The sequence below is a fragment of the Tetrao urogallus genome (assembly GCF_951394365.1).
Source record: "Tetrao urogallus genome assembly, chromosome: 1".
Taxonomy (NCBI): Eukaryota; Metazoa; Chordata; class Aves; order Galliformes; family Phasianidae; genus Tetrao; species Tetrao urogallus.
The window spans coordinates 115,178,934-115,192,430 of record NC_136813.1 but is presented as its reverse complement, the minus strand read 5'-3'; the positions used below and the strand labels follow the sequence as shown (position 1 = coordinate 115,192,430).

General features: G+C 43.0%; 2 protein-coding genes across 3 annotated transcripts in view; one reads left to right on the top strand and one right to left on the bottom strand.

Moving 5' to 3' along the window:
* Window positions 1–3,117, top strand: part of POLQ (DNA polymerase theta) — a gene marked incomplete at both ends in the record, with an annotated part of 55,294 nt that extends 52,177 nt beyond the window's left edge. The window contains one exon of the mRNA XM_079549345.1: window positions 3,004–3,117. Coding sequence (XP_079405471.1) covers window positions 3,004–3,117 — 114 coding nt within the window. The remainder of the gene's footprint in view (window positions 1–3,003) is intronic.
* An 8,630-nt stretch (window positions 3,118–11,747) lies between these two features.
* Window positions 11,748–13,497, bottom strand: part of STXBP5L (syntaxin binding protein 5L) — a gene marked incomplete at both ends in the record, with an annotated part of 176,517 nt that continues 174,767 nt past the window's right edge. For both annotated transcript variants that reach the window (XM_079546881.1, XM_079546882.1), the window contains 3 exons: window positions 11,748–11,789; window positions 12,797–13,017; window positions 13,364–13,475. In XM_079546881.1, the coding sequence (XP_079403007.1) occupies window positions 11,748–11,789; window positions 12,797–13,017; window positions 13,364–13,475 (375 nt within the window). The remainder of the gene's footprint in view (window positions 11,790–12,796; window positions 13,018–13,363; window positions 13,476–13,497) is intronic.

Below are 13,497 nucleotides of genomic sequence, written 5' to 3'. Positions count from 1 at the left end.
TAAATAGGTCCTAAGTTACATTTTGTAGAGAACTGAAAACTCTCTAGAGTATAGGCCTTAATGCCTTTAGACACTGAACTCAAGTTACCACGGTATCCCCAGCAGAACTGGGGTGATGTGCAAGGATTTTCATGTTATTTATTTATACTTATTTACTGTTTTATATTTTTTCAATAACAGCCTTCAGTTCCAGTGCAATTATTAGTAGTTTCTGATCTCTGAAGGAAATTAGAGAATTGATTCTCTGGCAATCAAATAGAACAATGCATGTCATGTACCCAAGGCATATTTCCCAGACTTTCCATTTGTGTTACTGATGGAGCTTGCAAGTTTTTCAAGGATTTCCTTCTACCAAAATGACAATATGCTTCCTATCCTTTCACTTAATTGTTTGTAGGGCCAGAAAGGACCCTTTTTGTGATAATGCTGCCTGCTTTCAAATGCGCCATTAGAATTTTCCTCTAGTGAAATGATACAGGCTGGGAAGGATCTCTTTAAATCCACCCCACTCAAGCCCTTAGTCAAAGTAGGGTCTGAATTAATAAGTCCTTTTCATAGAATCATAGAGTCATATAACCATTATGGTTGGAGAAGGCCACTAAGATTATCTGCTCCAATCATCAGTCCATCACCTCCATGCCCACTAAACACTTTTTAGTTAAAAGTGAGAATAACTTGGTTGCTGTGTTGGTGACTTTTTCATATTGCTGGCACCAAAATTTTATTGCACTGTAAGTCATGTGTCTCTTGGCTGCAATAGTAGTTTGTATTCAGACAAGTTAGTGTGGTCACATGCTTGATGCTGGCTTCAGCTTATTTTCAGCTGTGAAAATGCACAAAGGAAAACTAAAAATATCTTCTCATATATCTAGTAGTCTATGTTGCAGTCAACAGTATCCTTGCAGATAGTTTGGGAGAGAAACAATGCAAGTGATCCTCTGGTTTTCATTTGCAGACTATCTGAGCTAGCCTGCCTCTCTTAGAAGACCAAATTGGGGTAACAGCTGTTTTTCCTTGAGCTAAAGATATGAAAAGTATGAGATATCAGAGCTTTTATAGTCTGTGCAGGATGACAAAGTGGAAGGAGGGAGCTTTCAGAGCTCCTCACAACAGCAACATGGTGAGAATATTACCAAAATGGGAGAAAGTGGCTCAACCTCCAACCTGCTGTGCCGATCTCAGCAAGGAGGAGTCAGGAAGGAATATTAAATTCTGGGCTAGATTGGGAATCAAAGGCTTGGTGCTTTCTAGATGTTTTTTTAACTGCCTACTCAATCCCACCATCATCATTTTTACGTATACAAGTTGGCCAGTATTTTTCCCAGTGTGTTTTAGCTGGCCATTGAGAATACTGGAAGCAGCAACACTTGTTTAATGTACAGGAAATTCAGAGCCCAAATTCCCCCAGATGAGGGTTGGTGCACGACCTGTCTCATCCCATCAGCTTCCCCAGGGGACCCACACAGGTTCTTGCATCTCTACTGCTGTCTTCTGTAGACTGTAGCTGTGAAGGCAGTGGTGCTATCCCGTGTTCCTCACTGGGCAGGCTGGCTGCCCAGTTGCTGGGCCAGTTGCTGGGCCTGTTGCTGTTCTCAGAGAACTCCCTCTATAGGGTTCACATTTCTTTTGAAATACTGCTCCCAGCTCTTAATCAAGGCTGCAGTGGTTTTCTGTAGAGTGGAGAACTGATCCATATGTCACACAAGCAACATTTTCTTTTTCCATATCCCAGAATTGCATTTGCTTGCTTTCACACAACAGTGTGCCTGCCTTAGGCTCTGTTCAGCTTTTAATTTCTGATAATGCCTTTTTTTCTTCTCATCCACAGATAGTTATTTTTCATCCTAATTTTGAACAGGAGATTATTTCTACTCTAGTTTTCTGTTCTACTTCCCCATTCTCTATACTTGTCTGTACTGAATTATGTCCTATTTCAAAGGCTTTTTCTAGGTTATCAAGAACATTATGAAATATGGTAAGTAAGAGTGTAGATTTTGTAAGACAGATCTCCCTCTGCTTCGTAATGCTGCTGTGAGCATATCTGCTATGATCTTCTCAGCATCCTTTGTCCCTTCCCCAGCAAAATTTCTATGATTCTGTGAAAGTGTTATGAGGTAATTTTTCCTGTGGGCTCCGTGAGGAATGGAAAGCTCTGAAGGGTTGGATATCTGGACAGCTCTCACAGTCTGTCTCAGCAGTTTCTGGCTGAGATGTGCCTCAATCATTTCAGAGCTGCTTCTTACTCAGCTGTGGTTCATGGGGTGAGTGTGGATGAAAAGATTCTCTCATACAAGGAAGCAGAACAGGCTGGCTCCATGTGGGCTTTTGGTCCATGACAGCTATTGATCATGGTAAAAAATACCCAGTCTCACAATCCAGAACGTCCAGAGCAAAAATATCCTCTGAGTTCCCAACACTGTACCTAAATGAAGATTTTCTTAGAAATGTCTTTGGAGGGCAGCAAGTTGGAGTTGCTGCTACCAAACTGAGGGCAAATCCACTTGTATTTCTCAGCATTCCATAGAATTTGTTTCACAGGTTGCCTCTCACACCGAAAGGAGGACGAGCGCAGCTCTTCAGCTCTTTGCACTTGTTTATTTTTTGTGTGTTGCTTCCTGTACATTGCTGTTTTTAGAGCAGACTCCATGAAATGCTCACTTATGCAAACAAAGTGGAAGAGGAGAGTGCTGTACTCTGAAGCATTCAATGGGAATTTACTTCTGTTTTTTGTTTTTTGCTTTTTTTTTAAGTAATTTTAAGTAATGTGAAACCCAACTCTGCAATGCATAAAATGTTACTTTTTTCAAGCAGGTTCCCAGTTCATAAATCCTAATCAGGATTAAATTGTTCCTTTACATGTCCATCAGTGGGAAGTCAGTGCCAGTGAATGCATGGAAGAGCTTCAGATGCCCAACCACCACAGCTACCAACAGAAAGAGCACTGAGCTGCTGTGTTTTGGGTCCTACACAGTGCTGCAAAACTCTGTGTGTGTTTTCTTGCAGGTAGCTCAGATTGTCAAGCACGAGATGGAAAATGCTGTCAAACTCTCAGTAAAACTGAATGTTAAAGTGAAAATTGGACCTAGCTGGGGAGACCTGCAGGACCTGGAGCTATAGATGTGAAACATGGCTTTCTCGTTTTTGGAAGACACCATGAGCTGCTCAGGGCAATGCCCAGCACACCAGCAGGCAGCAGCAGGTGTCCTGCTTGTGTTTCTGTGGTCATCACTGTGAACCATCTTCTGAACAGGGATGTGGAAGCTGCTATGAATTTACCATGCTGAGCCTTCCAAAGGTCAGATGGTGCTGAGACATGTTTATGGAACTGTGGAAACTATTAATTACTAAAAGCACAGTATTTAAATTAATTGTTCTTGTAATTTAAAACAAAGCCTAATGAATTTACTACATATGAAATGAACTAGATTATTTAATTAAAGCAAAGATTATTTGGAAGTTTTTATGTGTAATTGTGTACAGGACAAACAAATAAAATATCACCGTGTTTGTACGTTACTGTTGAATTCCACAGCCATCAGCTAGGAGCATTCTGCAGTGGTTTCTGCAGCTGATGTTGAAGTGCAGAGGTGGCTTTCAGCTGGCTGCATTTCTCATGGAGCAGCTGTGCAACTGGGGGGCAATGTTAGAACTCTTGTAACTAACAAAATCTCCAGCCAAAGCCTTCACTTTAAATAACGAGAAAAAAAAATATGAAAAACATCTTGATCTGGTGAGCTCAGGTGCTCACCTTGGTGGTGGTTGAGATTGGTTGTGTTAGCAGAGTTTCCCTGAGCGGTGGGTGTGAGCTGTGTCTCTTGGTGCAGACTGGTCTTGCGGGGAAGCCTCACGTCGGTGGCCTGCTGAAAGCTGCTTGGCTCTCATCCTATGCTCAGCTTCTGTGTCTTTGACACAGGCAGGAAGGTTTGCTTGTGCAGGAGGAGGCTGCACACAGGAGCCACCTGAGGCTCCTCAGACTGAGGGAGGAGCTGGCAGGGAAGTGATCTGCCCATGTGTGGTGGCACTGCTTACTAACACCTTCTGCTTTGGCTAAGCTTCACATCACATGGTTTCATTTCCCTCCAGATTGTTGCATGGACTGCGCAAGTTCAACTGTTTTTGTTAATTTTAAACAATGCCTGACCTTGGATTCATGATTTTCATTGTGTGGCCGTTGTATATTAAAAGAAAGGGAGGATGGGTGCCTCCTGCCATCTTCTTTGTTGTAATTGCTTTATCACGTCTTCTCATCTGCAGCTCCTCCTTGGTGCAAACAGCCTCTTTTTTCCTGTACCTGCCTCCTCTGAGATATTTTCCACTCCTAGTTATTCTCCTTTCACTTCTGAACTTTGCCAGATCCTTTGTCAGAAGTGTCCTTTTGAAGTTTCCTTTATAACTGGATTGACGATCCTGTGCAGTTGGCTTTGAGCAGCCTGAGAGCATGTTGGAACTTCAAATGTGGTGGTTTTGGAGTGGCTGTTATCCTGACATCAGAAAGAAGCATTGGGCACCAAGTTTTCATGGGAATGGTGAGTTTCAAAAGGTGTTAATGGGGCCCATGCACAAAAGGCCACATCCTGGGCTTTAATCACACAATCACAGAATCACAGGGGTTGGAAGAGACCTCAACATATCAAGTCCAACTCCCCTGCTAAAGCACGTACCTTACAGTAGGTCACATAGTAAATATCCAGATGGGTCTTGAATATCTCCATGGAAGGAGACTGCACAACCTCTCTGGGCAGCCTGTGCCAGTGCTCTGTCACCCTTACTGCAAAGGATGCATGCAGCAGAACAGACACGTGGTATGGAGGCAGGCACTAAGCAGCGATGCCCCACTGCCCTTCCCAGCATGGAGCTGACCCACCTGCCTGTTTTGATTTATGTTTTTCTTCTCTTTGCATTGAGATATATATATTTTTTTTGTTTCCTTTCTGCCCTCTCTGCATGGTGGTTTTCCACCACATCTGTCACCTGATAGCCGAGCTCTTTATCCACGGCATTCATTTGATAAGGCAGTCGCTTCCTTTCTATTCTGGGCGTATTAAAGCTTTGTTATTACCAGACCTGAACAGCAGCCCCCTGGTGTCAGACCATTTGTGTGCTCTCCCTCTATCGATGCTGGGTTGGATTCATTACCGATTCACACAGCTTGTGAATGAGTTCCTGTTCCTAGGTGTCATGCAGTGACGCACCTGTGCTGGATTTCAGGCCTTGCTGCAGCCTCTGTGATTTCAGCCACTCTCTGGCACATGGCAGCATTCCCTTCCTGCAGACTGCCTTTAGGAGTGCAGAAGGTGGTTCTCAGCAAGGCCCCCAGATGGGGATGCTAATCAATGAAATGACTGACACCGAACTAAACTTATTTTGATAAACAAACTTGATGACTTCATTATAATTAAGCAGTAATTTGGAGCAAATGGGAAGATAAAAGTGGCCACTGCTCTATGAGGCAGCTGCTGTGTTTGAGTCATGATAGCAGAACTGGTTCTGAGCTGCTGCCTGATTGCTGCTATTTGCAACCTTCATTCTGATTAGGCTTTAACTACCAATGAGTCTCATTGATTCCCCCAAGCACGGGAAGCAAAACAGGACTTAAGTAAGTTGAGGCACTGCTGGGAATGCTGCTGAAAATGAAACTCGTTAATTTCTGAAGCTGGTAGGTGAGCCAGGAAGAGGTTGGCTGTGTGCATTATTCACATATTTTTGCCTGTGTCTCCCTCCCTATGCCCCTGCAGTGGGCTGAGGCCCAGTTGGAAATAGCTTTTCTCTGGCTCAGGAGTGTGTACTCAGAGCACAGGTCCCTCTTTTTCTTCCTGTAGCCAGGATGCAATGCCTCTGTGTGCTTGCTCTCTGTTCCTCTGGCTGTTGGAGTCTCCAGCCTGCCTGCTTTTGTCAGTCAGCACCTCAGTGTGCTCAGCACCACTCGTGGTCTGGCAGCCCAGGAGGAAGATGGAGGGACCCACAGGTAGGGTAGCAGTCATGTTTCTTTTGGCATTTTGTCACTCAGAGTTGCTCCTGCCTCCTCCTGCCTTGTGCCATTCTGCAAGGCTGATGCAGCAGCAGGTGGGTGTCTGGCTGCCAACAGGGACAGGATCCAGTGCCAACAAACAGCTGCAGTCACCGAGGCTGCACTTTTTTTTCACTCAGTGTGACCCTACATGCCCCAAACTCTCACATGTACAGCCCATTCCCATGACTTGCTGAGCAGTCTTGTTCTACTTGGTTCACATCCACTTTCCTATCAAAATGGCTCACATTTCATCCTAACACTGAACCCCTTTCAGTACGGGGCAAGGCTTTCCAGACTCAGTACAGGAACCACTCCCATCAGTAGCTAATAACGGCTCCCCCGGCACTTTCCTCATATGCATACAGCAACCTTGTTTAGTCCTGCTTGTTTTGACAAAACTCTCCTTGGTAGCACTGCCTACTAAAAGAGCGCTGCACATTCCTGTACAGGGCAGCAGAAAAAGACAGACAGATGATGAAAGCTGGCATATGCTCTGAACCAGTTCAGTCCTTTTGCTTTTCTCCTCTTCTTCTCTCATTTTATTGAGACTTGTACGGTTTTTCTTACCATTTTGTCCTCTAAATCTGTAGCTGGAATATGGAAGGTGAACTAGAATGAAAGTGTGCTGTTCCTGGCAGAGCAAGTGAATCATATTGCTGGCAATTAAACAAGCATGCTTCTGCACTGCTGAGAGGTCAGCCTGTACAGGACTGTTCTTGCCCTGTGGTGGAAGTGACATGAAGGACACTCAGCGGAGAAGTCCATAATGGGGCTAATACTCCCAGGGATGGGTGTTATAGCAACTTGTAAAGCACAGGAGCATTGCCTGGGTTCAGGCTGTGACTCCATTTTTGCTGTCAGAGGAAGGGATTTGAGCATCCCAGTCTCAGCAACAGGTGCCACAGGATTTTCTGTGTTCCTAAGTGAGCAGTGTAAACTCCATCCAAATGTTCTGCACAAGCCCCTTGCCTTTTGAACTGCTGCAAATAACATAGGAGTACACACTGAAAAAAAAAAAAAAGCGATCTACACCAACTAGTTTTTTTAGCAATTCTTTATTTTCTTTCCCTCTTTTTTCCTCCTAAATTGGGAACTCAAAACAGCTTCAGTTAAAGCTGCTGTAGGTTTCCTATTGTGGAGCTGCCCTGGGATACCCATGGGAACAGGATGGGGTTAGCTTAGCGCGTGGCTCACCCCAGCACTGCCCTCCTTCTGCGATGGAAGCGATGGCTGTTAAAGCCACACAGACTCTGTCCACCGAAATGACACCAAATCTGAGCACTGGTTGCTATCTACAGAAGTACAACATTTGAGCTGCGGATTTAATCACAGAACAGAACACATGAATGGAAACACAGATTTACGTGCCTATCGCTCACACCGAGATGAAGCGCAGACTCCAAATGGCCACATGTGGCTCCTTAATGAGAGAGAGTGTGTTCACACCAAGCCCACGCCAAGGCAAAAAACCATTCCACACTGAAATAGTCTGTGCTTGAATTCACCTTTAGGTTATGGAAAACAATACGCCAGGATACTAAGGGGTGTAACTAAACGAACTTGGGCTTTCTGCTTCTGTTACAATGCACCCAGTTCATAAAGGGAGGAGCCCTGAGGTGTAACACAGCTTTGAGCTAAGCTGCAGCATTTTCTTCACTCTTTAAACTGTATCTTGAAAAAAACTTCATTATAATACATCCTACTGTAAAATGGCTTTTGTAAAAGGGCTTTGTAAACTTTTAGAGGATTTCTACATGTGGTAATTTTATACAACGTGCAGCAAATAGAGAATTTAAACATTCATGTAGGAAGCTATAGTGGTAATACAGGGGATGTTTAATGGATGCAAACAGAGGAATGGAGAACTGTGGGGAAAAAAAAAACATTTAGAAAACAGTAATTATACAAAGCAAAACCCAACTCTCACTTCTTCCTTCAGCTCATCTTCACTCAGCATTTGAAGCTTAAATTAGCCCTCCACTGAATGGAATATTTATTTTTTTTAACAAATATCCTGTGTTTCACCAGAGACTTGCCTACTCTGATACATACAAATAATCTGATTTTATGTATTTTCTCTGCATATTCAGTCTATACACATCCCTATGAATACAGGTGAAAACAAGTGGCCAAACCCAGACAAACAGGTGCTGCTGTTGGGTGCGTCGGGGGTGGGGACATGGTTGTGAGTGGGCACTCCTGTAAAGAAGACTGGGAGTGAGAAGGGCATTCAGGTGAACAGAAGCATTTTACATGGAACAAATATTTCCAGGCATTCGGGTCTGTTGTAATTGAGGATTACACTGCTGGAGATTCCTCGGGCTGTAGGTGGTGCTCTTAGTGGAACGCTGAAAGCGTGTGACTTCAACGCACAGGGACAGCATAAATAACCAGGCAAGAGCTCTTCCTCCCTCATTGACGTTTTTAAGTGAAGTTTTTTTCACATACATGATAAATCTCAATAGAAAGCATTTAACAGTGTGCACTACCAAACTTATACAACATATACATTACATATATATATTTTATATATAGAATGTTCTATATACAAACATATACAACTTTTTAGATCTCTACAGCCTACAAGAAAATTGATAATTATAGTCACGAGTGGCAAACGTAACAGAAATAAGGATCTGTAACTGTCTGGAAATACTGAAAATACGTAGAGTGGAAAGCGAGATACAGCTGTGACCCAATGGGGAGTACTGGAGAAAAGCTGCTTGGAACTTTTTATTAAAAACTGTAAGTTTACGGGATGCTGAATTCTAATTCTTCTGTTGCATCAGATGGAAATCTACGGGCAGGTTTTTCCCTGCTGTTAAGACAGAGAGTGGCTGGCTGCCCCAGTGAGTCTGACACTGCACACATGACTTGCTGAAGACACTTTTTTTCCTCTGGGCATACTGTGGTGATTAGCAGTTAAAGGCCATTATCCAATTTTTACACTAGGTTCTCCAACAAGCGAGCAGGGTCCTGCTCCAGCCTGGAGGGACTGCTGACATCAAAGCTGAGGGGAGCTTTGCACTGTGAGCACCCACACGAGGTGCAGCATAGAGGAAGCTCATGCAGCACTGCTCGCTGCCGTGTCATGTCAGTGTGCCACAGTGTGCCTGCATTCACCTGGCTCATTTCCTAAGGTCCAATTACACCAATTAATAGTGGAAACTAACTAGTAAATAAATATTTAATAAATTCCACTACTAAGTACAGTGGAAAACATGGTGCCATGCTTGAACTGGCACAGGCCTTTTCATTTGCACCACCTTAGGACATAAGTAAGTGTAGGAATGGGTACAGAACCCTCTCTGATTGGTATGCTGATACTGATGCAGACTCCTCAACTTCTCCGTAAGAGCAGAGAAGAGCAAAAGAATTAAGTCTATAAGGTTGGCTGGAGGGGTCTGAACAATTTGCACAAAAAGGCTTTGTTGCCCAGAGACTCATTAGTGGTGCAGGCTAGTGCACAAGCAGAGTGAATGTGCATTGAAACAGAAGAGAAAATGACTGTGGTAGTGTAGCTGTTTCTCACTCCAGATGCCTGGTTACAGTGATACTTCTCATAGGGGAGCAGTCAGCTCTGTGATGGGGACACTGCAAGGATCTCCCCAGCCCAGTTTATACTGGCATCAGAGCAGGGAGTTTGCTCTTTCCTCAGACACTTAATGCACAGACCTCCTCTGGGTCATGCACAATTTCAGTTCCTTAACTCTCAGTTGAACCACAGGCATCACTTGACCTTTGACCCTTTTCCAACCAAGATTCTACTGTTCTCACAATTACAGTTCAGTTCTTCCTGTGACAGAGAAGAACCCGTCTGGTCTCCTTCCCAAAGCAGCCAGACCAGTCAGGCTTCTTCTTTTGATTTTGCCCCCAGAGAAACATAAAAGTGCTGTAAAGCATACAACTCTTGTGCTCCAGGATGAATTTAAAACTTCACATGTCAGATCTGTTCCATCCCTTTAGCTTGTGCAGCTGGGATGACAGCAAAGCCAGATTTCTAGCCTGTACTATTTTGTTTTATTTTAAGAAAGCAAAATATAGAGGAAAGGCATCTTTGAGACAGATAATCTGAGCATGGGTATGATAGAAATCTAGTGAAGTTAAGCTCTAGCTATGACTGCAATGCTGTCTGTTTGCATCAGTGTCAGCCAGGACTCCCTGAAGGAACATCTTCCATTTCTCTTATATAGAAAATTTTAGAATTTTCCACCTGCTGCTCTTCTACCTTTTCCTATCTTTCCTTTTCTAATTTGGAGCTCTGTCCAGGTACATGAAAAGAAGTCTTCAGAGCCTTGGTTCCAAGGCAATCTTGGAACAATTTTTAAGTGAACAGTTCATCTGTGTGGCACTGTACTGTATCTATAAACTCAAAACCCATCTGTATAAATAAGTGATGGGTTCTACTTACTGTTCTCTTCTGTCTCTGCAGACTGGAAAGTATTGCAGAGTCCACTGCAGAAACCAAACAACCCACTCAGAAGGAGAAGCAAATTACTTTGTGGTGTGAGCAGAGAATCAACTGCCACACAGCTGTGGTGTCATTTTCTGTATGTGCCAATTCAGTGACATATCATAATTGTTTTTCATGCTCTTCCTGCGGCCCACCTTGAGGACTTGCTGCTGGGAGCTCTCTCCACTAGCTTTATGGGGTTACTGTGCAGTTTCCTCAGCATAACTTCAACCAACCACTTAAGAAAAAACTCATTGTTTGGCAAGCTGTTGAGCAGCTTGTGAGTGAAAACTGATGGGACTCTCCCAGTGGTTTCCCTTTTTGCCCCCTCTAACTTCAAGAAGAGATTCTTGTAAGTTTGTTTTCTATTCCTGCAACAGAGAAGTAAGGCAACCAAGTGACAGAGAAACCACAGGGATGACAAATGCCACAGACGCCTTCAAGGACTACTGAGATAAATCTAGGGCTCATTTTTAAAAGTACAGATAAGGGCAACATGTCATGTACTCTGAATTGCTAAATTCATCTGCTCTCATGTTTTAATGACATTTCAGATAGTGCCTGTTTAGCTACTTGAAAAATCTGTAAAATTTGGACATAGGCTTTTGAAATTATTTATTCTTCCGGAAGGAGTTAAACAGCACTGATTTCAAGCAAGGTTTTTCAAGGGAAATGAGTAGCAGATAAGAAAATGCAGCTCAACTCATTTTTATGTTGAGAACAGTAGCAAACATGCTTGAAATGTACTGGCTTTTTGTAGTCTCATTTTTAAAAAATACAGATTTTTGCCATTTAAGTTTTTTTTTTTTTTGCTCAATATAAATTAATCCCATTTTTCTTCGGTCACAACATGCTTTTTTTTTTTTCTTTTCCTTTTTTTTTTTTTCCTTTTTTTTTTTTTTAAATGTCAATTAACCATGCAAAGTTCTCTAAGTGCATTAACATTCGAGTTTTTACAGAGTATTTTTAATCAGACACGGCTCCCCACAGTTCATACCTACAGCTTCTGAAAAGCTACATGCCACAGTGATGGTTGAGTTCCTTTTGGGAAAGACTGGCTACAGCATAAACCAGTTGCTGCCATAAAGCCCCCATGACTCTAGTTTCCAACTCATGTTCTGGAAAATTTCTTTGATGCCCACTGCGATGATTCCAACACAGTAAGAGGAAAACATCTTCTAGGAGAAAAAATTGTTTCTGGGCCGATGACTGATAGATTTGGGAATGAACGTTGCTTCCCTCAGCAGTGTTCTGAACAAAGCCACAAGCAGATTCTTTAGAAGTTTAAAACTGGTACCATTTTTTGTCCTTGTATTTCAGCATCACCTACAGAAATGGGGGAAAAAAAAGGGCGTCACAAACTTCAGAAGTAGTGAAGTACCTCACTGCCATTTCTTCTTGCCCACACTGTCGCCAAGTCTTGATTTCACTGAAATCTTGGTTTTATTTATTTTTTTATTTATTTAATTTTGTAATTACCAAATGCTTTTTAAAAAGCAATGACTTACCTATTACTTCTGTTCATTAAAAGATTCCTCCTGAGGAGATTTAACTATTTTACCACTTCAGTTTTTGAAGAAGTTCATACATGTACAGCATGGTAGAGTTGCCCTGAATAAATTCTTTTCGCATTTCAGACAAGTTTCTTCGCCTCGCACACATGAAAGCTAATAAGAATATAAAGGTCTTGCCCAGAGATTTAATGCACATTCAACCAGCTGTACAATTAACTGAAAAACATGCATCTTGGGGGAGTATTCTTTAACCTTGTTTTATCATAAATTAAAAAAAAAAAAAAAAAAATCATTAATTGATTCCCAGCCTAGGGCTGGAAGAGCCTTCTGACTCTATTATGTCTGACTCTAAGCACAGAAGCTGTCTATCCCAGCCAGCCCTGTTCTTTACAACTGTATCACAGCACTGTACCAGAGGGTTCCTCCTCATCTTCCTAGTAAGATCTGTGAATGCCACTATGTACACAGCCACCTACCTGTATTCTGCCCTACTGCATAGATCTGCTGGACCAAGTGGCTTAAAAAAAACAAAGACCAGTCAGAATGGATTAGTGAAAAAAGTGCAAGATGAGAAGTACCCTGTTCTAAATTATGGAAACATGAAAGAATTGTGCAGTGGAAATCTCTTTGGAGATTTTCCATTGCGTGGAGGCAGGGGAAGGAAAAACGACATGCAAGTTAATGTGAGCACACCTCAAACAACGTGACTGCGTGAATGAGGAGAACAGCACTTGACTTTCCAGAAGGGAAGCAAAGGCTCAGCTGCAGGTTTGGTGATCTTTAGTTCTGAGTGTATGATTTAGCTCAGAGTGCTCTTACCTCATGTGCATGTTTGGAAAATGCCTCTGCACTGGCCATCATGCTCGCGGTCCTTTCATCCAGCTCTCCCAGTTTCTGTCCTCTCTCATCAAGAGCAATACGAGCACGAGTCAAGTCCCCAATGACTCCTCCTGCAGCTCCTCTCACACCTTCAATTCCACCTGATCCAGGGATGTGCTGGGCGAGACTGCGAGAGGCTTTTCCTGCCGTGGCCTCACCAACTGCAAAGGAGAAATACAGAGGGCAGTGAGAGGCTGTGGTCCTCGATGCCACCTTACTGCAATGGCACACGTAGAGGATTTTCTCTCTGTTGTTTCACATCCACAATGCAGCCATACTCCCAGCCCTTCTATCGGTCAAAGGAAGCTGCTGCCATGAAGGAATCACAGACAGGTCACAGACAGGGCAACTGAGAAGTCTGCTCTTTCTTCACGCTGTCCTCTTTTTTTTTTTTTTCTTTAATTTTTTCTTTTTTTTGTCATTAAAATAAATCTTCTGTGTGTCCTAGATGACAAGGGCAGGCAATCACACGTATTAATTCACGGAAGAAAAAGACAAACCACTTACAAAGCTCCTCTCTGTCGAAAGCTTGTCCACTTCCTCCAAAAAGCCCTTTAAGAAAGCCTCTGTTCTGGGCTTCTGGTGTTTCCACGGGAGTAAACAAATCCCCAAGCATGTCCTAGCAAAGTCAGACAAAAATC